General features: G+C 45.1%; 1 protein-coding gene across 2 annotated transcripts in view; it reads right to left on the bottom strand.

The window, feature by feature from the left end:
• Positions 1 to 22,793, bottom strand: part of LOC115084217 (GTP-binding protein 10-like) — a 665,348-nt gene that overhangs the window by 619,406 nt on the left and 23,149 nt on the right. For both annotated transcript variants that reach the window (XM_029588786.1, XM_029588784.1), the window contains exons 3-4: positions 17,931 to 17,996; positions 17,050 to 17,159 (exon numbers count right to left, since the gene is read on the bottom strand). In XM_029588786.1, coding sequence (XP_029444646.1) covers positions 17,050 to 17,159; positions 17,931 to 17,996 — 176 coding nt within the window. The remainder of the gene's footprint in view (positions 1 to 17,049; positions 17,160 to 17,930; positions 17,997 to 22,793) is intronic.

The raw sequence follows: 22,793 nt of genomic DNA, 5'->3' as shown, positions 1-22,793 counted from the left end.
ACCATGTTCATAGGGATGTGAATAAAAACTTTCTTTTCATGAACAACAGTGGATATTTAAACTCAATACAATGGCTCTGAATGGCTTAAACGCTGAACTGGAATGGTATGCTGTCATTTAACAACATGACATTTTTACAGTAGATACTTCCTATCTCACAAAAAATTACTGTAGTGATCATTGATGTATTTTTTGTCCTTCAACATCAAATACATATTTAATTGTGGTGATGAATGTTCTTGTTGATTGTGAGATTTGAATATGGCATGCATTCTATCTATCCATATGCTTGAGCGGTATGTGGAGTATTTTTTGTGTTGAGCCAAAAATTGATTGCACAATATATTTTGACAATGTACTACTTCTACAGCATGAAAATATGAAAAATACATCGAAAAGATACCCCTGATGCAGAAGTTGACTATTCGAAACGTGTGTTTAGTAATTGATAATGAAGGCAAGGTAACCGCTAATGGAAAAAACCATGACCAAAGGAAGAAATATTTGCAACTGATACATCTCTAAAAAAAAAGATAAGTGATTTTTGACTATAGATGCACAAAAGTCTTTTTGCAAACACACAACAAGGTGGAATCGGTAAAATGGACTTTATTGAATCTTGCCCGACTCTGGCCGAGTTTCGCTATACAAGCTGCTTCAGGGGCTATTTTAAACAAATAAAAACATGTAAAGGAGACATACAAACATATATATTTGTATCAACAAATAAATTGTAGAACAAAGAAACATAAAAATATTAAATAATATAAAATGAATTAAAACAAAAGTAAATAATAAACATATTGCACTATAAAATGAAAACATAAACATGTATCTTAAATGTTTGTATGTATATATTAACCACTATGTAATAATTCTGTAAAACAAATAAACATTTAAGTGTACAAATAACATTGCAACACAGTCATAAATAAAATAAAATGAACAAAGGGAGTGTTTGTGTATATCTTATAAATCTACCTTTTGAGCGATCATAGATTGTATATATATTCAATATGAACCACAAGGTGGAAAAAAGAGAAAAAATAAAGATGAAAAAAGTAAACAAAAGGAGTAGCTAAATTGAAATATGACTAAACATAAACAATGATGTACTTAAGTAAATTGAAGGGTATATGTGGAAGGTGTGCAGTTCTTTCTCTTGCATATAATCGTGTGAAACACAAAATGAAAATATTCAATAGTACCTTTTGAGTCACTCGAATAGGCTCAAGTGAGCACGGACTTCACATGCACTGTGATCCCAAAACATCAATAAACATCAATAGTTTATTATTATTTTTATTGCCATTTGTTTTGAAAGTATCCTTTGTATCCAATATGGCTCAATCTAATGATTCGGTGTTTAGTTACACTGATGCCACTTTGAATTCTTTGTTAAATGTGACTCTCCTTTTTGGAGATGGGATTGATGTAAGTGGGGAGGTTCATTGGTCTGATTTAACATGTTTTCAGAATCGTTTAATACACTCAGATTTACATGCTTCGACTTTGACTGAATCTGAGACTAAAAAAGGATTCCTAGGGGACTTTGGATCCATAAAGAACCTCATTTATTTCTGGATAATCCTTTTGTGTCTAGATGGAATGTGATTATTAAATGTTTTATGGATCTGATGATCCTCATTGTTGAGACTACACAAACAGTGGTTATTGAAACTCAGAAAGAAATAGATGTGAAATTGGAGATTCTGAAAAATAGCATTGCAATTGAGCACTTCGAGACTAATCTTGGGGAACTAACTCAGACCATGAACTCCCTATGTGATAGTTTGAAACAAACCAAGTTGAAGAACTTTTAATGCAATGAACTAGACTACTTACAAGAGTATGTTTATCCATTGTATGGAAATAATAAAACTTGTATAAGGCCCAAAAATATGGTGACTTTTGAACCTTCATTTGAGGATTCATCTAGGGAGATTAATCAAAATGCTTTTTAGACAATGCACAAGCTTTTAGGTGTCTGTTGGGACACTTGGGTGGTTGACCTTATTGCACTCTCAGTCCAGTGCGCTTATGCAACCTGACTCGATGAATGCTGGTTTATCAAATTTGTTGGTGAATTTATCCTCTCATATCCCCACTCCAGGAGAATCTCGGATTTTAAATTTTGGCCTTTCCTTTGTTCCCACATCACACAATAACCCATTCCAATTGCGGTTATCTTTATAAAAATTCTTTAGATTTTTACATTTAAAGATTTTTTTCCTGGGTGATATGAGTGTGAATGATGATGTTTCAGTGGTCAAGAGACGGTCTATATGGTTATCTTCTGGTCCCATTCATCCTTTTATGTTAGCAATTGAACAGGTTATTGAGAGAGATTTAAATTTGTTGCAGATGCAATTGGGATCTCCTTTTTACAATTTATCAAGAACTGAAAAATGAGCCCGTGACTCTTTATCCACTTTGGAAAATTTGATTAACAAACCAGTAGCAAGGAAGGGGGCAATGTTCTGCTGGATAGAGAGGCCCTTCGGTTAGTGAAAAATTAACAAATCTTTACTAAGTAATGAGAAATCTCCTCTCCCAATGCTTTTAACAGAACTATTGGGCAATGATTCAATGAGCGTAAAGAAGAGTTCATTGATGCAATTTGCAGGATTTCCATCTTACTAACCAGGCTAAATTTATCCCATCTCATCTTGAAATTCTCTGATATAGTTGGTAATCCAGTTGCAGGAAACCTTGCACAGATATTTGATATTTTATCTTTGAAATACTATGCAAAGTCTTCACAGAGAGTGGTGACAAGTAAGGAATCTGGAGTTTCTGAAGTGGTTACAATTCAGTAAGTTAAGTATCTGACCAAATGAAATAACTTCACACAGACTTTTGCCAATTTCATGTATCCTCCCTAAACAATAAGCTTTTTTTTTTGCTGGTGGTGGACCCTTGGCCCGAGGTGGGGTTGACGCTACCTGTCCCCACCGTCAGGAGGCAGAGCAGACTAGAAGACGGAGGCCAACTGGAGCTTCGCCAATACCAGCCCTCGTTCCCCGTAGGTTGAGCCCTTGGGTGCTGGGGCCCGGTGGTCTTAGGTGGGCCTCCATGTGACTCCTCCCAGTAGATGAAAAGCAAGGGTTCGCCAGGGACCAGCAGAGGTATCAGAGGGCCGAGGTCGGTTCAGATGAGGCAGGGATCCAGAGATCCGGATGCCAACAGGAAGAGAGCAAGACAGGAGGCGCCTAGGTAGAGGTAGGCCGAAGCCTGAAAGGCCAAGTCTGAGGGATACTGTAGACAAGATCAAGGCAAGCTGGAGTCAGGACAGGCGGCTGAGCAAGCAAGGTACCAGGAAGCAGAGCAAGGGTCAAAGCCAGAGGATCAGTCCAAGCGTAGTCCAAAGAAGCAGGGGTCGAAGCCAGAGGATCAGTCCATGGGAACAAGGAGGTGACCAAGGAGCCAACAAGAACAGGAACCAGGATTGGAGTCAGGAGCAGGAACCAGGAACGATGGGCAACGAGCACACGAGCAATTGTGGAGACCTGTTGCCAAGACAGGGAACAAATGGCTGGGCCCTGCCTTAAATACTAAGGCCCAGTGATGTCATCATTCGGGGCCGCGGGCTATTTTCCCGCCGTGGCCCTTTAAAAGGACGGGAGTCATGCTCGTGCATGCCTAAGCCGAGGCTCAGAGGAGACAGGATGGCGGCGTCTCTCCGCGGCCCATGCAGGGAGGCCCGCCGGGCGCAGGGAGGAACCGTAGAGGAGTCGGAAGCGGCAGAGGAGGCTGCAGGCACTCAAGGGCGGAGGCGGCTGCCCGCCGCCGTGAGCGAAGGTGATCCAAGACTGGCAGCTGGATTCCAGGGGTGAGTAGGCCGGACACAGGTCTACTGTGGATGGGACGCGTAACACTTTTTCTGCCATGTTTGTAGCAACTCTACACCTAATTGCAGCCTATATGCATCTAACGCAAGTTAAGTGGGATTTCTGCCAATGGCACTAAATTCACCGCAACTGGCACATATTCTCCTCAAGGTGGATGTATACCATGTGGCATTACTTTTATGTCAGATAACTAATTTAGAAGAAGCCACTTCATGGACAACACATAGATATATATTATGTCAGTCATTTGCTGCAGGTGTTGTGTCCATCCAGTCCAGAACATTCAAAGATGGAATAAACTGAGACCACAATTGCTCAATCTCAACATGGCCCCTTTTCTGCACAAAACAAGTATGAGAATCATGAAGATTCTTAACAGCACTATGAGAACAACAAAAATTTAAAAAATGGTCTGACCAAAATACAATATTAATACTTAACTTTATATTAATTACTTAATATTAATACACCCTTTCATTGGTAACCCCCAGAGAGCAATATTAAAAAACTAGCCTTATGCCCAACACCCGTTCTTAACTCCAGCCTACATTAGGCCCCATAACCTTTACTTTATGTTGTTAACCCCATTTATTTTTATCCAAGTTCTATCTACCTGTTTATTGTAAGACATCCTCTTGTCATGGTTATTGTTTAGAATGTAAACCGACTTGATTAGTAATTCTGTTACTGGAAAATCGGTATATAAAAGTGCTAAATAAATAAATTAATTAATTAACTGTGTTGGCATTCAAGCTGGGAACATCATATGAAAAGATCAAGCTAATCACAAATATTAAGTCCAGAGTATGGTCAACCTTATGTGTGCTCCTTAAATCCTGCCGGCCACCAGAACCTGAAGGCTCAGCCTGAGTGTGAGGTAGCCAGTACAGGCAGAATATCCTTGGTGCCAAGCCAATCCTATTCCTGTTCGAGCCTGCTGTTCCCGAGTTCTGCCTACTCCTGTGCTGGGGATTAGCGAACACAGGCTGTTGCCATGACAACACGTTGAGCCTACTGAACCTTCAGGAGCAGCAACATGAACACTTTCAAGCCAGGCTCAATTTTTTCTCAGCCTGTAATGTCTCAAGAGAGGTATGTGCCATGTTTAAGTTTTATTCCTGATTCTTCAAAGCCTATTACCCAGGGTTTAAACTGGAACAAACATGTTGTACCTGTAACAGGTATCTGGTAAAAAAAAACTTGAAATTTGCTGCAAAGTGTTTTACTTGCTGTACATTGAAGCTAGCAGCACAGGCCCCAGCTCCAAATAATCCAAGTACATGCTTTGCATGATCTGTTAGCCCAGTGATGGCTAACCTATGACACGCGTGTTAGAGGTGACACGCTGAGACTTTTTGCTGACACGCGCAGCGTTTCATGGACTATAGGGAATTTTTTTTTTAATCGGCTGTGCCGAGCCTTTTGTTTTTTTTAATCGGCTGCGCCGACCCTTTAAAACTAGTTTTTTAGTATCCCTCCCCTCCAATGCCCCCCCCCCCCCCCCCCCCGGGCGCAGCGACAGGCAGATAGGCAGGGCCGCGGCCCGAAGAAAAAGATCACGTTTAAACGCGCTGATGCTCCTCCTCCTTCCTGCCTGTGCGGCCCCGGAAGTAAACGTTGCCGGAGCCACGTGGGCTGGAAGGAGGTGAAGCATCGGCACGTGCAGAAGAGGAGCAGCGCTTGCGTTTACAGGCAGCCGCGAATCCCAAGTCGCAGCGGCCCGAAAAGAGGAAGAGGCCTGGTAGCAGGGCTGCCACAGAGCCCATCCTGCGACGACCCGCGAAGAGGAGGCCCAGAGGTGAGAGAGAGGCTGAGGGTCTGTAGAGGGTGTGTGTGTGTGTGTGTGCGTGTATGAGATGAGTTGAGAAATCGTGAGAGTGAGGACCTGAATGTTTGCAGAGACGGCATGTGCTTGAGCAAGAGAGCATGTGGGAGTGAGAGCCTGTGCTTGAGCAAGACAGCATGTGGGAGTGAGAGAGAGCCTGGGTGTGTGAGAGTCAGACAGCGTGTGCCAGTGAGAGACTGTGTGTATGAATGATTGTATGAGACACAGCATGTGACAGTGAGAGCCTGTGTGTGTGTGAGAGAGAGAGAAATGCATGTGAGAATGAGAACCTGTGTGTTTGAGGGAAGAAGATGGAGAGAAAAGAAACAGAAAAAAAGACAATATAAAAGGAATTGGCAAAAAAATAAGAAAGGGAAGGTGGGAAAAAAAAGCCTGTGACCAACCAATTAGAAAATGAAGATCAGACAGCAAAGGTAAAAAACAAAATAAATTACTTTTTAGTAATTGGCACATGTAATCTTTGGGAATGTGCAAGAATAGCACTTTCTCTATACGGATCTCACAATGTACGAGATCAGCATGGAGAAAATGGAAGCCCACGGGGCCTGCACAGAGGAGGCAGCAGAATGGGCTTCAGTGTCAGTAGCAGCAATCGGCATCTCCCCAATAGCCATGTGGCAGCAGAGGAATTAGAGAGGTTCTGAGGTTGCTGGCAAAAGAGAGGGGGGTCTGCCTTTAGTGTGTGCATGTGAATGAATGGGACTCTGCATGGGTGTGTGTGTGTGTGTGTGTGTGTGTGTGTGTGTGAGAGAGAGAGAATGAATTGGTGCCTGCCTGGAGGATGGAGCGGGAGTGGGGTGAAAATGAATGGGAGCCTGCCTGGGGTTCAGTGTGTGTGTGTGAGCCAGTGAGTGTGAGAGCATAAGTGTGTATGAGAAAATCCAGGGGAGTAAGAGTTTGTGGGGGGTGGTGGAGGGGGAGAGAGTGTTTTAATTGAAGATTTAGCCAATGAAATTCAGCAACAAAAAAGTCACTAAGCAGGTAAGGTAAAGAATTATTTGTTTTTGCTTTATTAATAAATACAGAACATATATTAAAATTATAACTTTTTGTTATTAATATTAGAGCTACAAATATCACAAAATTATGGATTTTTCTAGAAGTGACACACCACCCGAGTTATGCTCGGTTTTTTTTATGACTTTTGACACACTGAGCGCAAAAGGTTGGCCATCACTGTGTTAGCCTGAACTGAAATATCAATGCAGGATACCTCTGATATAGCAGGGTCCATAGAAACAAATATTGTAATTTATACAAGACATGCAGATCCTTTTTAACAATATGGGTACCATTGTCCCTGGTATAGCCTGTGTTAGAGCTATGCTAGCTAAGCATGTTTGTGTTCCTGCTCTAGACTCTGGGCTAAACTCAGTTCCTGATTCAGTACCTGTCTTTGATATATGTTTAACCTTGTTTTTGATTCTGCCAAGAAGGATCCCAGGCTGGACCCAGTCTTCCTACCTGCCAAACTGAATCCAGCTTCAGAGAATCTGGTCCAGCCAGCAGCAACTGCTGTCTCCAGTCTTGCTCCAGAGGATCCGCTCCAGCCAGCAGTGCCTCTCAGTCATCTCCAGAGAATCCAGGCAACTTAGTGCCTATGAACCCATCATTTGCTTCTAGCTTTGTTAGTTAGCTGTTAGTTCAGTTAGCTGTTCCCAAACCTCCTTTAATGTCTTGAGCCCTAGCACCAGAAAAGGCAGGCTCTGCTGTTTTTTCAGCTCTTGTGCCTGTCTCTTCTCTGGTTAAGACTACTCTAGCTCTCAAGAAACCAGTATTTTAATATCATGCTAGACCTTGTTTCTAATCTTGCCAAGTTGGATTTCACTCTTGATTCCAGTTGGTACTCTGTCTATCTGCCAAACTGAATCCGCTTCCAGATTCCAAGCCAGACCCTGTGCTATTTTCTGCCATAGAGGAATCTGCTTCTGTAGGGGTCCTTAAGTTAATGTTCCAGAAATTACACCTGTCCTCATTAAGGGAGGCCAAGTATGCCTCTGGCAGCATTTCCATTCTGCAGCCTTCATTTCAGCCAGCAAAAGCCGTTTCAAGCTCTGTGCTAAAGCCTTCATTCCAGCCAGCAGCTGTTTCACAGCCTTCTCTGGATTCTGTACCAGCATCATCAGCAGCTGTTTCACATCTTGCTCCAGATCCAGCCCCAGCACTAGCAGCAGCCACTTCCTAGCCTACTCTGGGTCCAGTTCCAGCAGCAGCAATAGCTGCTTTGCAGCCCACTGCAGATACAACTCCAGCACCCACAGCAATGGGACAACTGTGTCTGAGTATAAGGACAAATATGCTCCTGGTTCCACATAAAACAAGTGACTTGGCAACATGGGAATCTTTTTATCAAAAAGGACAAAGGGATCTTTTCCAATGAGGTTAGCTCCTGCCTTAGCATCAAGGAAGTAACCCGCTTTGGCAGAGCCTTGTGGTGACGGTGCCAAATATCTCCTTGACCTTTGCAGACATAAAATCAACTACTTTGAAACAGCACTTTATATTAGTTGATTATGCTGAAATACTCAGATAAATGTATATAATTGTATTGAATGGTTACTCCTTTGAGCACTTAGGGGTCTATTTACTCCCTTGCACACAAGATTGAGATGGGGAGGACTCTCACCTCGAGTCCCTGCATTGAGAGCCTGATGATGCCTCACTTTTACATGTGCAGCAGCTCTGCTGTTCAGCCGTGCACCAAGGCTTGGGCTCCTACCTGCCTACAGCCTCCTTAGGGTCGCCATCTTCCATGCACTATGCCGCTACACCTGGGGGACATCCCTCCATAGCTGTAGCAGTTGGAGGAGTCATGGTCCAGACTCAGACATTCGGGCCAATGCAGTAAAGTGCGCTCAGACTGAGCGCACTGTTAGCTCCCGTTTCGCCGCACATTTTCGACATGCTATTTTTACCCCTTATACAGTAAGGGATAATAGCGCGTGGAAAACGCACGGCCAACCCCCCGAAATTAATAGCGCCCGCAACATGCAAATGCATGTTGATGGACCGATTAGTCATTCCCGCGTGATACAGAAAGTAAAATGTGCAGCGAAGCCACACATTATAATTTCGGCCAGCACCAGGAAAGTGTACAGAAAAGCAGAAAAAAAGTGCTTTTCTGTACAACCTCTGACTTAATATCATAGCGATATTAAGTCGAAGGTCCCAAAAAAAAAAAAAAATTAAAAATCTGCCCGCGGCCCACAGGTTGGAAGACGGACGCTCAATTTTGCCGGCATCCGTTTTCCGAACCCATGGCTGTCAGCGGGTTCGAGAACCAAAGCCGGTAAAATTGAGCGCCGGCTGTCAAACCCGCGGACAGCCGCCGCATCTGTCAAAAAGGAGGCGCTAGGGATGCGCTAGTGTCCCTAGCGCCTCCTTTTACTGCGGGCCCTCATTTGCATATGGGCTGATACTGAATCGCACACCCAGGACACTGGCCTGTGCGCGCGTTGGGAGAGCGGGCACTCACCGGCTCTCCTGCGACTTTTACTGTATCGGCCCGATTGATAGCAGGTGGTGTGTGTATCCGAAATGGACATCTGGTGCACACAGATATAAGGCTTGAAGCTGCTGAGCACAGGCTCAACTTTATTAAGTTTTTTTAGTACTAAATAGTTCTGTTTGGGGGGCTGTCGAGGGAGCGGCAAGAAAACAGAAAGCAATGAGGCAGTAACAAGACAGGTCGAAAGCTGAAAAAATTGGAGACGGAGACTGGGACAAGTCTGCACAGTAGCTCGGATGGAGAAACTCAGAAGGGTTCAAGTTGCAGCGTGCTTACGTGAATTCCCACGCATGATCAGTAAAGTTTTACTGAGCTATGAGAGTTGAGTTAATGTCAGTGCCATTGAATGACATCACCCATGCACTATGGTCAATTTATGCCTACTTGTCAAAGGAGAACCTTCTTTCAATTAAGAGAAATGGTTTTTTGGATTATCCATACAAATGTTTCCTGATATTTCTAAATTTACTCAGACCCATGGAAAGAAGATTTTGATGTTATGACAGCAGGTCCTTGACATTAGTGCAACATTTTCTTTGAAATTTCCAGGTAAACATTTTTTATCTTATCGGGTTTCAGACTACTTATTTTTTTGACTTGGAGCAACTAAATACTTTTTTTTTTGTATCTGCTCAAAGTAACATTCAGATATTTTGTCTGCTGACATCTTAAATTCAGCTTGGCACATGGATTAGGGTTAAGGTTGTTACATTTGTGTTGTGAGAACGGAGGTGCAGTCGTTTGCCCGAGAGATTGTGAGCCCTTGGGCCATGGCGCGGCTCAGGAAGGAGCCCCAAGACACACACTCTGGTGGGTGAGAGTGTTCAGGCATGGCCTGGAGCTGGAACAAGGCTGGACCAGGATCAAGACTTGGAACATCGAGGAACTGGAACTAGGCAGGCTCAGACCTACACTGGAACTGCACGCACCGGTGAGAACCAGCAATGCAATGCTGGTCTCAAGAGTACCTCTCCCGCCACTCGGTAACCCTTCCGGACCTGCTGCTAGGGAACGATGAGTGAGTGAGGCCAGATGGAGGCTGAGGGCAGGAACAAAGCGAGACATGGAACTCAGGAAACTTGGAAGACTCAGACAAGGATTCGAGGAACTTGGAAGACTTGGACAAGGTTTCAGGATATTTGGAAGACTCGGACAAGGTTTCGTGGAATTTGAAAGACTCGGACTAGGATCCAAGATACTTGGAAGACTCAGGCAGGGATTCAGGATTCAGGCACTAGTACAGGGTGAGTACTGCACTGCAGCACGCCCTACACAGCTGCCCATGGCTGGTTGCGGACCACGGCAAAAGCGAAGCAGACTCCAGGTGAGAAAGTGAAGACTTGGAACCAGAAACATGTTGAAGATTCAGGAGAGGCTTGCACCGAGGCGCGCCCTACACAGTCACCCGTGGCTGGTCGCGGACCCCGCTGAAGCAGAGCAGGTTCTGGCTTGAGTCTAAGGCATGGACGGAAGCAGGAACAAGGTACTCCAAAGACCGGGAACAGGATTCAAGACTCAGGATTCAAGACTCAGAACTCGAATTGAGGAACAGACCTCGACATTAAAAACTAGGGCCTTCCGGAGATTTATGCTGCAGACATGAATACAGGCCTTGTGCCACGAAGCGCCCTACACAGCCCCCCATGGGCTGGTCATGGACCACGACGGTAGCACGTCGGGAAAGGTGGACAAGCAGGAAACCTGGAAGCAAGACAAAGAGCCGAAGATGAGGACATCAGGACCAGGACTGGAACATCAGGAACGTCAGGACATGGAACATCAGGACACCGAAGAGACAACGAAGGAGCTCCAATGAAGAACAGGACGATGGACATCAACGAAGGAGACCAGGAACATTAGGAACATCTGGAACATCAATATTTCTCTGTCACTGTGTTCCTAATAAACTTGTAATGAAATTAAACAATAACGTGTTCCATTGTGAAAACTGTTCCAGTTTTGTCCCCATATTTTTCCACTGAACATACTAGAATATTTTCACTAGAAACAAAGTTTGATACTGTATATATATTGCCCAATGTAGGTCATTACTATATCCTGTTACGTAACCCGGCCATGCTAGGCCCATGCCCGGGCCTACTCACCCTGGGAGCTCAGCTGCCAGCTCCGGTTCACCTTCGCTTGCGGCAGTAGGCAGCCACATCCGTCCCTGAGCGCCTGCAGCCACCTCTTCCACTTCTGAGTAATGCGCGGTTCCTCCTGGCACCTGGCGGGCCTCCCGGCGTGGGCCGCGGAGTGACACCGCCGCCCTACTTCCTCTGGGCTCTGGCTTAGGCGCATGCAAGCACAACTTGAGCTCTTTTAAAGGGGCCACGGTGGGAAAGTAGCCCACGGCCCCGGATGATGACATCACAGGGCCTCTGTATAAAAGGCAGGGCCCAGTGAGAGGTCTTGGGGGAGGGGGGGCAACAGGTCTCCACGATTGCTCGTGTACTCATTGCTCATTCCTGGTTCCTGTTCCTGTCGTTGCTCCTAGTTCCTGTTCCTGTGTGTTCCCTTGTCTGCTACTTGTTCCCTTGGACTGATTCTCTAGTATTGATCCCTGCATCGCCTGGACTACACTTGGACTGATTCTCTGGTATTGACCTTCGCTTCGTCTGGACTATGTCTTATCATCTCCTGGCTCTGACCTCTGCTCTGCTTCTGGTACTGTGCCTTCCTGCCGCCTGCCCTGACTCCAGCTTGCCTTGGACTCTCCTGTCTCCTACGGACCTGGCCTCTCAGGCTTCGGCCTGTCTTTACTGGATGCCCCCTGTTCGCCTTTGTTTCTGTTGGCGTCTGGGTCTTTGGAACCCTGCCTCGTCTGCTCCATCCTCGGCCTTCCTATACCTCTGCTGATTTCTGGCGTACCCTTGTCTACATCAACTGGGAGTCGTCTCACGGAGGCCCGCCTAAGTCCATCCAGCCCTGGCACCCAAGGGCTCAATCTAAGGGAAACGTGGGCTGGTACTGGCGAAGCTCCAGTCAGCCTCCGTCTCCAAGCCTGCTCCGTCACCCGACAGCAGGGACCGTAGGGCTTGCCCTGCGGGTAGCGCCAACCCCACCTCGGGCCAAGGGTCCACCATCAGCACAACATAACCATAAGGTATAGAAACTATTGAAACAAAGTGTAATCCCATCTTTGGATGTTCTTATGTTCTTATGGATGGTCGATTATGTTTATGGCCCCACTGGAAGTTTTTAAGGGTAGATTTTAAACAGTCCGCTTGCATAAATCCCATTGTTTACACTCTTGGCCGGGCCTTGTGTGTGCCGGTCAAATTTTCGAAGAGGCCTGGCCATGTACGTAGACGCTGGTACGTGAATAAGTGGCCTCTTCGAAGGGGTGGGCTGGGGAGCATGCTGAAGTAAGTTGTGAAACAAACCAAAAGGTAAGGTTTCGGGGGTGGGGAGGAGAGGAGAGGGGAAGGGGAAGGGGAAGGGGAAGGGGAAGAGAGGCTAGGTAGGGGGGTAAGGAAGTCCCCTCCCAATCCACTCCTTAATTGGAGCGGATTGAGAGGGAACTGGGGAAGGCCGGAATGTGTCGTCATGCGGAAATTGCAGAAGTCCTCCCCCTTGCACATGCCACTCGCACATACTCACGTGGATTATAAAATCCGGCATGTATGTGTGCACGGCCCACAGATTTTCTACCGTGTGTGTTTCGGCACGCGCATATTAGAAATTCGGTGCGCAAAGTGGAAAATCTACCCGCTACTGTCTCTATGCAGCTGGAACTTCTTGGGCTCTCTCTTTTATTGTCACTTTCTCCCAGGGTCAGAGTACTTTGCTAGTGTGTGCTGTACATGTCAAAGAAATACACTGGGATCTCTGATTGAGTGTCCAAAAATAAAGTCTTTACTGATGGATAATCAAGTGAACTAATGGCATAATAAACCAAGTCCTCAGCACCATAGAATTACGCTTGCTTACAAGCTTTCACTTCTATTTGTGCATGGTCAAAATCACTACTGGAAGGGAACATCCACATTCCAGGTCTTGGCTAAGTGAAGTCCCAGTGGGCAGGGTATCCCTTAGTTAGGTGGGAAAAATCCCTTCCAAAAAGTGGTGAAAATAATCACAGTCTCTGCACAGACTGTCCCAATCCTCTCTCTCCCCAGGGGTGAAGGCTCTGGATGGGTGATCTCAATTTGGTCTTATTCAGTTGGGTGGGCTTTCTTTATTTCTTTCTCTCTCAGTCAAATACATGATGGGAGAGATCCACTCAGGAACATGCAGATATCAGTGTTCTAGCTCCTGGTAGGAAAGAGGGTGAACTCTTCCGCCTGGGCAGACAATGAAAAGTCTCACTTTACTGAAAATAGATACAACACCTGAAGACACTGTAGTGGGTCACCACCATTCCTCTGCTTCCTGGGAAGATCACAGGGGGGAAGTCTCTCCTACCCAGGGCCCCCAAAAGGTGAGATTTCCCCAAGACTTCTCCCCAAGCAAACATCCAGGGGTCTCACAGTTTTATTATAAATAAAATCTTCAAAACTCCCAAAAAACAACCCAAGAGTAACCGCCCTGCACCTAAGGAGTGGGCTGTAAGACTGGAATCCCTGCCCCAGCCCAAGTCCACAGGCAGGATGGAGCTTAAGCCTCTGGGTAGGACAAAAAAACAACAGAGGAAAACAAACTCTTCAGAATTCCTCCAAACTAAACTATACTACCCCCAGAGCTCTTGGGAGAGAGCTGCTTATAAAACCCACAGAGGGAGATGGCCATCCCAGCACCCTCAATAGAAAGGACTATACTGAATGGCACCTTCCCTCACCATTTCAATTTCCATTGTTCCTTGTTAAATGAGTGTATTAGTGATACATAATAATATATAATATGCTGTACTGGGTCAGTCCAAGGGTCCAATAAGCCCAGTATCCTCTCGTCAACAGTGGCCAATCTAAGTCACAATCTAAGTACCCAAACATTAAATAGATCCCATGCTACTAATGCCAGCAATAAGCAGTGACTATTTCCTATCGATTAATAGCAGTTTGTGGACTTCTCCTCTAGGAACTTATCCAAATCTTTTTTAAACCTAGCTACCTTAACCACATCCTCTAGTGATGAATTCCAGAGCTTAATTGTTCATTAAGTGAAAAATAATTTTCTCCGATGTTTTAAAAATGCAGCTTGCTAACTTCTTGGAGTGCCCCCTAGTCCTTGTATTATCCAAAAGAGTAAATAATTGTTTCACGTTTACCTATTCAACTCCTCTCATGATTTTGTAGACCTCTATCATATCACCCCTCAGTAAAGGACAGTTTTGTGGAAGTTATTTTGATGGAGCACAGAAAGGGTTAATTTACTGCCTTATGAGAGAGAAATACAGTTATGTTGATTCATAGTTATAGGATGCAGCATTATGCACTGAAAAACTTACTGTGTCTCAGCCCTCCCTTCCTCTTAGTCTGATAAGTAGCAGCCTGAAAACTTCAAGGTCACAGACAAAGAAATACAAAATACAAGATAAAGACATTACCTAGTCAGAAAATAAGGACACCACTTAGATGAGAAAGCAAACAAGCTGGCAATTAGGGAATTAAAATCTTGTCCTTGGTGCTCTGTGAAAAGTAGTACTAGCAGCTATGTTTGCTAAAGGGTAGCTGAGGACAGGAAAGCACCTGCCATCAGCCCATATTTAGTTTATAGACATAATATACACTGGTCATAGGATTTACTGCTTTATGGATATAGATGTGCTTTTGGGGCACTCACATTCTTATTTATCTTGATACTGATTTTACAGTAGTCTTTGCTTGCTATCCAAATTATTAAATGATTGCTTTTATTTACATGAAACTAATGATAATAATGCTGATTTTGTTATTATTCTGGGTGTCCAGCAGAATATGTTAGGTATAGAGAATGTGAAGGGCTAGTTGTCCTCCTACATGTGAGAAAAAATGATGTACATCTTACTCCCGGTCGCAGATGGCTGCGACCTCTCATGCTCTCCTTTTTTTCTGCTGCATCTTCATTCCTTAGACAAATGGCGGCCTCTGCCAGCCAACGCCGACCAGCCTGGCGTTCCCAGGACGGCATGGGCGCTGCCGATCACTATCTTGGACCAGGGATCACTTAGGCACGCACGCACATGGGCCACTCTTGTACACGTCATGACGGGCATCCCCCCTGAATGACGTCATCCACCTCCAGTACTTAAACTAATCGGCCCTTCACTGCTACGAGTTAGCAAGGACTTCCTGCTGAATTCCACTCTTCGGACTTCCATTCCAGTTTCTTCATTGGTGTGAGAATCTCTGGGTACCCGCTCCTCAAGGGCCCTATACGTCTCTGGTTATCCGCTCCTTGGACGACCCTCTGCCTTGAACTACTATCGGTTCCTCTTCTTGGAACCTTCTCTGGAACTGCCTCCTGTGAGTAACTATTTCTATGAACTTCTGCTATCTAAAGCCTCATTTGTGGATTCGCTGAGGTATACCCCGTACCTCGGGCCACTACCGCTTCTCCCCTGAAGGAACTACTCTGGTATACCCTGCTTATTGGCTATTGCTGCACTTCGGACAAGCCTTCTCATTCCATCTCTGAGACTCATTCCCGGCGTACCCCGCTTGCGGGCCACTGCTGGATCTGCACGTCCGACTGCCCTCCATTATAGCAAGACTTTCTGGGTTACACCGCTCCGCGGACCACTACCAGATCGTCATCTGTGACACCACCATCACTTGGAATACCCCCTGCTCTGAAATTTACTTTCTGCTATCAATAAAGACTCTATTCCACAGCTGTGTCTGATGTTGCTGAGACCACGGCACGCCTACCGGCGGTGAGCGGAGAGACCTCTCACCTCGGCCCAGGGGTTCACACTAGTACTAAAGTACAAAATGGTGAAACAGGAATTATGAATAAGACATAAGAAAACCACCATTTCAGAGTGTAGTGCTGAGATATGCAGTAGTTTTTCTTATCAGTTAGATTGGCAATACTTCAAGGAGAACTGGGAAACAAAGAAAACTATACAGTGCTTGTGCTGGCCATGAATATAAGATCCTAACCCACAATAGGACGGACGGTTTCCTGCCAAAAGGTGAGCTCTGACAAGATCTGCACACCCATCTCGACAACACCAGAATCACCAGTACTGTTACAATCTGCTCAATGAGGCAACACTTGCAGAGTCACCATTTGGAAAGTCACTGGCAGATACTCCAATAGGAAAGTGACTGCTTATTGATAGGCTATTTGTATAGATATATATCCTTATTAGATGGGGAAGACATTTACTCTGCTCATTGGACTTGTATAACTTGTTTTCCTTGTTTGTACTGACAGTCATTATTACAAGTGACTGATTTGCTTTAATTATTATATTTTGCAAATACACACATATACTCGTATATCGCACTAAGTAGACAGTGCTCATTATTATTATTCTGAGGAAGCCTGGGTTAGCTGTGTCTGTCCTACTCCCCCATCTCACAAAAACTACTACTCTGTTCTACCCATGACAATGAGTTAACCCAGGGTATTACTGGTAATGAGCCCGGAGAAGCCATTACAAAAGGAAAATATTTTTAGTTGCATTTGATTCCATACATACAGATGATTACAGCATTAGTAAGTGGCAGTTCTTTTAATACTTAGATTAATCATATTTAACTACAGCATTTGTCTCTAGGGTATTAAAAGCTCTTTTGTTCCATTTGAAATTTTTACCTGATTGCGCATAAGAAACTAGACTTGGAGGTTAAACAATCCCTTTCAGTACAGCAATACGTATCTTTCTACCTAATTGAACCAAGATGAATCTTTAATACCAGTTATTAAAATCATATATAAAACATTTCTCATGAGATAGGAAAGCAGTTACTTACCCACATAATTTAATAATTTCACACGTAGGTTCTACAAATTCTTCATGGTGCTTAACTTTTCCTGCACATTCATTTAGAACTTGAAATACTTGATTTAAATCTTTCAGAGGCTTATAATAATTTAGAAGTTAAGATAAATAAGAAGTCAAGAAATGATGAAAATAACATAATTGCTGTCTTTGAAGGGTTTTTCCTCATAACACTCATTTTTCTTTCAGTCTGTGCTAGTTCAATCCCTTGTATTATCTTTCAAGAACAAAACCTAGAACTTCAGGAATGATTCTCAAAACTCTATTCATCCTCACAAAGATACATACACCAATGGAAAAGTACTCCCTAGCGTCTGTTCTGTGTTTCCTTATCCCTAAGGTTCACTTTTTGGTCCAAGGGACATAATCTGTGAGTGACTGATAATATGAGTAGAAAACACATGTCAGATTCTTTCTTCAAAGAATGCAAAACAAATGCTTAGCAAATGCTTAGCAATTGGCTACGCCACTACTTAACAAGGGCTAGTGTTTCAATTTGGCAGCATAAGCAGCTACCTCGGGCCGAAAAAATCCCAGCCTCGTGGGCATCTACCACTTTCACTCCTCTTCTTTTCTCTTTCTCTCTGCAAGCAGCTGCCCCTTTCTCATCTCCCCATCTTCATGGTCAAACCCTGCTCCCTCCAAACCTTCATAGTCTTTCCCATTCTTACATGCCTCTCTCTTGTCTTTCTTCCACAGCAGTAGGGTGTCCCTAGGCCTGTATTAAGTTCTGAGAGCAGCACAATGACATTCCAACATGCTGATACTCCATCTCCTCTCACACACGCTTCCCCTTTGAAATGTAAACTGTTCAACATCTATTTTGATGAAAGTAATGCACAAAAAGGATACAATACCCTTCTGAAGATGCTTCACCACTTTCTTGAGAACTCTCAATTGCTTTTCAGTCATATACTTCTGTAGGAAAATTGTAATGGCTTTAGAGATTCAGTTACATTTTCTATGTTTGAAATGCTATTATTCACTGAGACACATTTAAATACTAGGAATTTTGAGATAAGCAAGTAATTGAAGCATGAGAAGTATGTTACAAAAATGTTTTCCACATATCAACTAGGCTCTACATCATAAAGCAGTTACTGAACCATGGAGTTTAGTTATTCCCATATATTTCCCTCAGATAAAACCTTGGGCATTTCTTCCTAAATAACAATAAACATATTATAAATAATGGGTATTTGTATTGCTTTTACTCAAAAACTATGAGACCAATTGACAAAAGTCTTTGGACAATGAATATCTGAAAATATCTAAATAGCAGCTATTGTAAAAGAAGATATTTAGGAAATTATATGAGGGGAGGGGAAAGTTGATCACAACCGGAAAGCAGATAGTCAGAAAAAATAAGAGGAGAAAAGAGAAACTACCCCAGATACTTCATTAATGCTCTCCTCTCTGGCCACAGACATGCCCACAAACACTTACCCACAGATATATGTGCATTTTATTTGCATCCAGCACCTCTTAGACCCAAATTTAGTCCTGATTGAGAGCACAGCTATCATCTCTTATGTAAGCAATTTTGATATATTTAAATTTTGATTGTGCCTGTTCATGTTGTAGAATATAAATGTAATATATAAATACAAAATCCAGTTTGAACATTGTCTTTTTACATTATTATTGGGTATCATCCCCAAAAATGTTATCAACATCTTTCCCTATTTTAAAACACTGAATAAAATTTTACCTGTTAAAATAATTTTTAAAGGACTAGTGTACTTTTGATGCCATAGATCAGAGATTCCCAATCTTTTCAGGTGTGGAGACCCCTTTTCAACAACAAAAGGTTTTTCAGACCTCTATCCTGTCCACACCAGTCTTGCTCCCTTCCAGCATGCCTCATTAGTATCTCTCTCTCTCTCTCACCCCAATCCCTCTCCATTAGTCCATCTCCCCCAGAACCTCTTTATCAACTTCCCTAAGTTTGTCTCCCCAGTCTCTCCCTCAGCCTCATTCCACAAGAATCTCCCTCACAACTCCTGCACGGCCCTACCCTACCACTATTTAAACCTCATAACCTCATGATCAACTCTCATCCTTGCTACTCTTTTTCCCAGTACACATCCCACCAGTCTCTCTCTCCAGCCTCTTTTCCTCATTATTGTTTCCTTCCCCCCTCCTGCCAGCCCCACCCCAGTCTTTCTCCCCAAGCCCTCTCCATCAGTCTCACTCTTACAAACCCCTTCTCACTAATCTCTATCTGTTAGGTTTGGCGACTCATGTGACATTCATGTGAGCCTCTACATGCAGATTTCGTTAGTTAATAATAGGGTGGTTATTTCAAATTTAACTGAATACCTAGAAAATTCCAATGTGGAGTTTATGGAGAGAGCTATATTGTTTGTCTCTTTCTTTTCTGAGCAAGACCTTAGTTATGTGATGAGATGTTATTTCAAGAATTTAAATGTTCTTTATTTTGGGGATCAGGTACAGATTTACCCAGATCTGGCGAGAGCAACTCAATTACGCTGTAAGGCTTTTCTATTAATGCATCCTGAAGTAATAACTTTAGGAGCAAGCTTCCAGCTATGATGATATCCTTGTAGATGCGCAATTAAGCTTTCTGGTAACACCTATATTTTTTTTAGTCCAGAGCAACTACGGGAATTCTTGAATGTTAGAGTACAAAATCATGAAAACAATCTATAGAATGGATCATTATAATGTGTCATGGGGTATCAAGCAGCATTGTGTATGTATTAAGTTTCATTGAAGCTCCTCTGTTCTTTGTAATTCTCTCTCTCCAAGTTTCCATTAAAAAAATAAGAGAATGATATTCTTTTTTTTTTAAGCTGCTTATAAATTAGAGATTTCTTAAGAATGTCTCTTAAGTTACATTGCAAAGTGTATCTTTGTTAATAAGTGTAAAAGATTGATAAATAAAAAATGTTTTTAAAAAATGCATTTCTCCAGTTTTGCATAGAGTTTGTGGATACACAGGCGCTGGAGGACCTGTCGGACGTCATGGCGGTGGGATTGGAGGTCTTTCGAGAAGATGAGGACATCATCAAGGTAGACCACCACAGTGGTATAGAATAGATCCCGAAAGATATCATTCATCATTGCTTAGAATACTGCGAGGGCGTTGCATAGCCCGAAGGGCATTACAAGATATTCATAGTGGCCGTCACGGGTATTAAAAGCGGTCTTCCACTCGTCCCCTGGTTTGATCCAAACCAGGTTATATGGCCCCTGGAGGTCCAACTTAGTGAAGATGCGAGCTCCCTGCAAGCGGTCCAATAGCTCAGGGATAAGAGCAAAGGGTACCGATCCTTCCTGGTTATGGCATTAAGCCTTTGGTAGTCGATACAGGGCCAAAGGAAGCCATCTTTCTTGGCCATGAAGAAAAATCCGGCCCCTGCCGGTGACATTGAGGGGCGAATAAACCCCCTCTCCAGATTCTCTTGAATATACTTGTCCAGGGACCAGGTCAATAGCGCAGTCGAACACCTGGTGTTCCGGCAGGATCTCGGTGCTCTCCTTGGAGAAGACATCAGCGAAGGTGGTACACTGTGGGGGTAGGCCCAGGGAGGTCATGGCAAGGAGCAAGGGGGAATGTGCAATGGAACAAAGACATTCCTGGTGACACCAGGGACCCCATTTGGTCAGTTGGAGCGTCTCCCAGTCTAAGACGGGGGCATGCTGCTGGAGCCAGGGTAATCCAAGGACAATAGGATGGACCACTCTTTCGATCACATGAAAGGTCAGCTCTTCGTGATGCAGCATACCAGTTTGGAGGTGAATGGGAAGAGTAGTCTCAGTGATCCTCCTGGGGAGCGGATCGCCCGAGATAGAGGAGATCACCAGAGGGGTGCTTCACGGGAAGGTTTTGATGGTGGACAGATCCTTCAAAATAAAGTTTCCCCCTGAGCCAGAGTCCAGGAGGGTCAGGGTAGGAAACTCATACTCGTCCACGAGCAGAGCCACTGGGAGCATGAGTTGGGGAGCGGGCTTAGTGAAACCTAGAACCACCTCCCCGGCTGGTTCTAGGCCTGGAAGTTTCCCGGCCTTTCCAGGCAGCGGGCCAAGAAATGCCCCTTCCCAGTGCAATATAGGCACAGGCCCAGGGTTCGATGGCGCTATCTCTCCTCGGTAGAAAGAGGTCTCTCCTAACAGCATGGGCTCCTCGTCGAGTGGGCCCAGATGCCGGCAAAGTCCCCACCAGAGGTTTTGGAGAAGGATGGCGCCAATGGGACAGGTCTGAGGGGCACCCGTACTTCCCGTGCTGAAGGCGCCGATCAATCCGGGCAGATAAGTCAATGAGTGCGTCCAGAGATTCGGGGAGATCGCAGGCTGCCAGCTCGTCCTTTATGCGGGAGGAAAGCCCCTCCGGAAAGATTCTCCTCGGGCTGTCTTCCTGCCAGTTTAGCTCGGTGGCCATAGTGCAGAATTCAATGGTGTAATCAGATAAGGGGCGCACCCCCTGGCGGAGGTGGAGTATATCCAAGCCGGTAGCAGCCCGTCGATCTGGTTCATGAAGGTCTGCTTAAAGACCTGAACAAAACGTTGCAGATCCTGAAGAAGGGGGTCCCCTCGTTCCTATAGAGGGGATGCACAAGCCAGGGCCTTGCCATCGAGGAGGGAGAGAATGAAGGTGGTCTTCATGGTGTCCGAAGGGAACTGTGCAGGCTGGAGCGTGAAATGCATAAAGCACTGATTGATGAACCCACGGCATTGCTTGGAGTCGCCCGCAAACCAAGGAGGAGCCGGTAACCGGAGAGTGGACGCCACAGGTGCCGGGGACGCAGAGGGCGTAGGTGCAGTAGATGAGGTGTCTAGGCAGGCATTCAGGCATTGTAACGAGGCTGCCAACGTCTCCAGGAATTGCTGTTGCTGTTGGATTTTCAAGGCCAGGCCTGGGATAGCCTGGATACCAGAGAGGTTCACTGAGTCCATGGCCTCAGCAACCTGTTGCGTCGAGATGTAGACGCTTGGCCGAGGCAAGGTTGGTGCTGCCTATAGGGGCGCCCTATAGGCCCTCGATATCAGTAGGCAGATGTAGGTGATGGAGATCCAACTGGACCTTCACCTTTACCAGCCCTCGTTCCCCGCAGGTTGAGCCCTTGGGTATCGGGGCCAGCAGGATGTAGGATTGGGTCTCCTGTGAGCTGGTCTGAAGATGTGAGGAGAAGGCAGGTCAGACAATCCGGAAGTCAGGGCTGGCGGCAAGAGCAGAATCCGAGGATAGGCCAGAGGTCATAGCAGGCGGCGATCAGCAGAAACGGGAAACAGGCAGACGGTCGGGGCATGCAGCAGGCGAAAGCAGAATCCAAGGATGAGCCGGGTCAAGTACCAAAGGAGCAAGCCGAAGGGATGGAGAGTCAGGGCAGGAGCGGCGACACTTGGACCAGGAACAGGAAGACATGGAGGCTGGAAGACACAGAGGTTGGAAGACATGGATCAACTAGCAGCCCTTAGCAGAGCTAGACCTGTTTCTGCCTTAAATAGGACCAGCGGGGGCCTGTGCATCCAGGTTCCACAGGAAGGTCTTCCAGCACGACTCCTTTGAGGAGGGGGAGGAGCCGTGCATGCACGCCTAGCGACAGATGTGGCTGGCCGCACGGCGGTGGCTGGGTCAGCCCTTTGCGGCGCCGAAGGAGAAGGCCCCGGGACAGCGGAGCGGTGACGGAGGCCTGGACCTGCCCGATGGGTGAATGTGGTCAGCTATGGGGTGCTGCAGCTAGCCACCAT

The sequence above is a fragment of the Rhinatrema bivittatum genome, chromosome 2 (genome assembly GCF_901001135.1).
Source record: "Rhinatrema bivittatum chromosome 2, aRhiBiv1.1, whole genome shotgun sequence".
Taxonomy (NCBI): domain Eukaryota; kingdom Metazoa; phylum Chordata; class Amphibia; order Gymnophiona; family Rhinatrematidae; genus Rhinatrema; species Rhinatrema bivittatum.
This window is presented reverse-complemented; position numbering and strand designations above follow the sequence as displayed.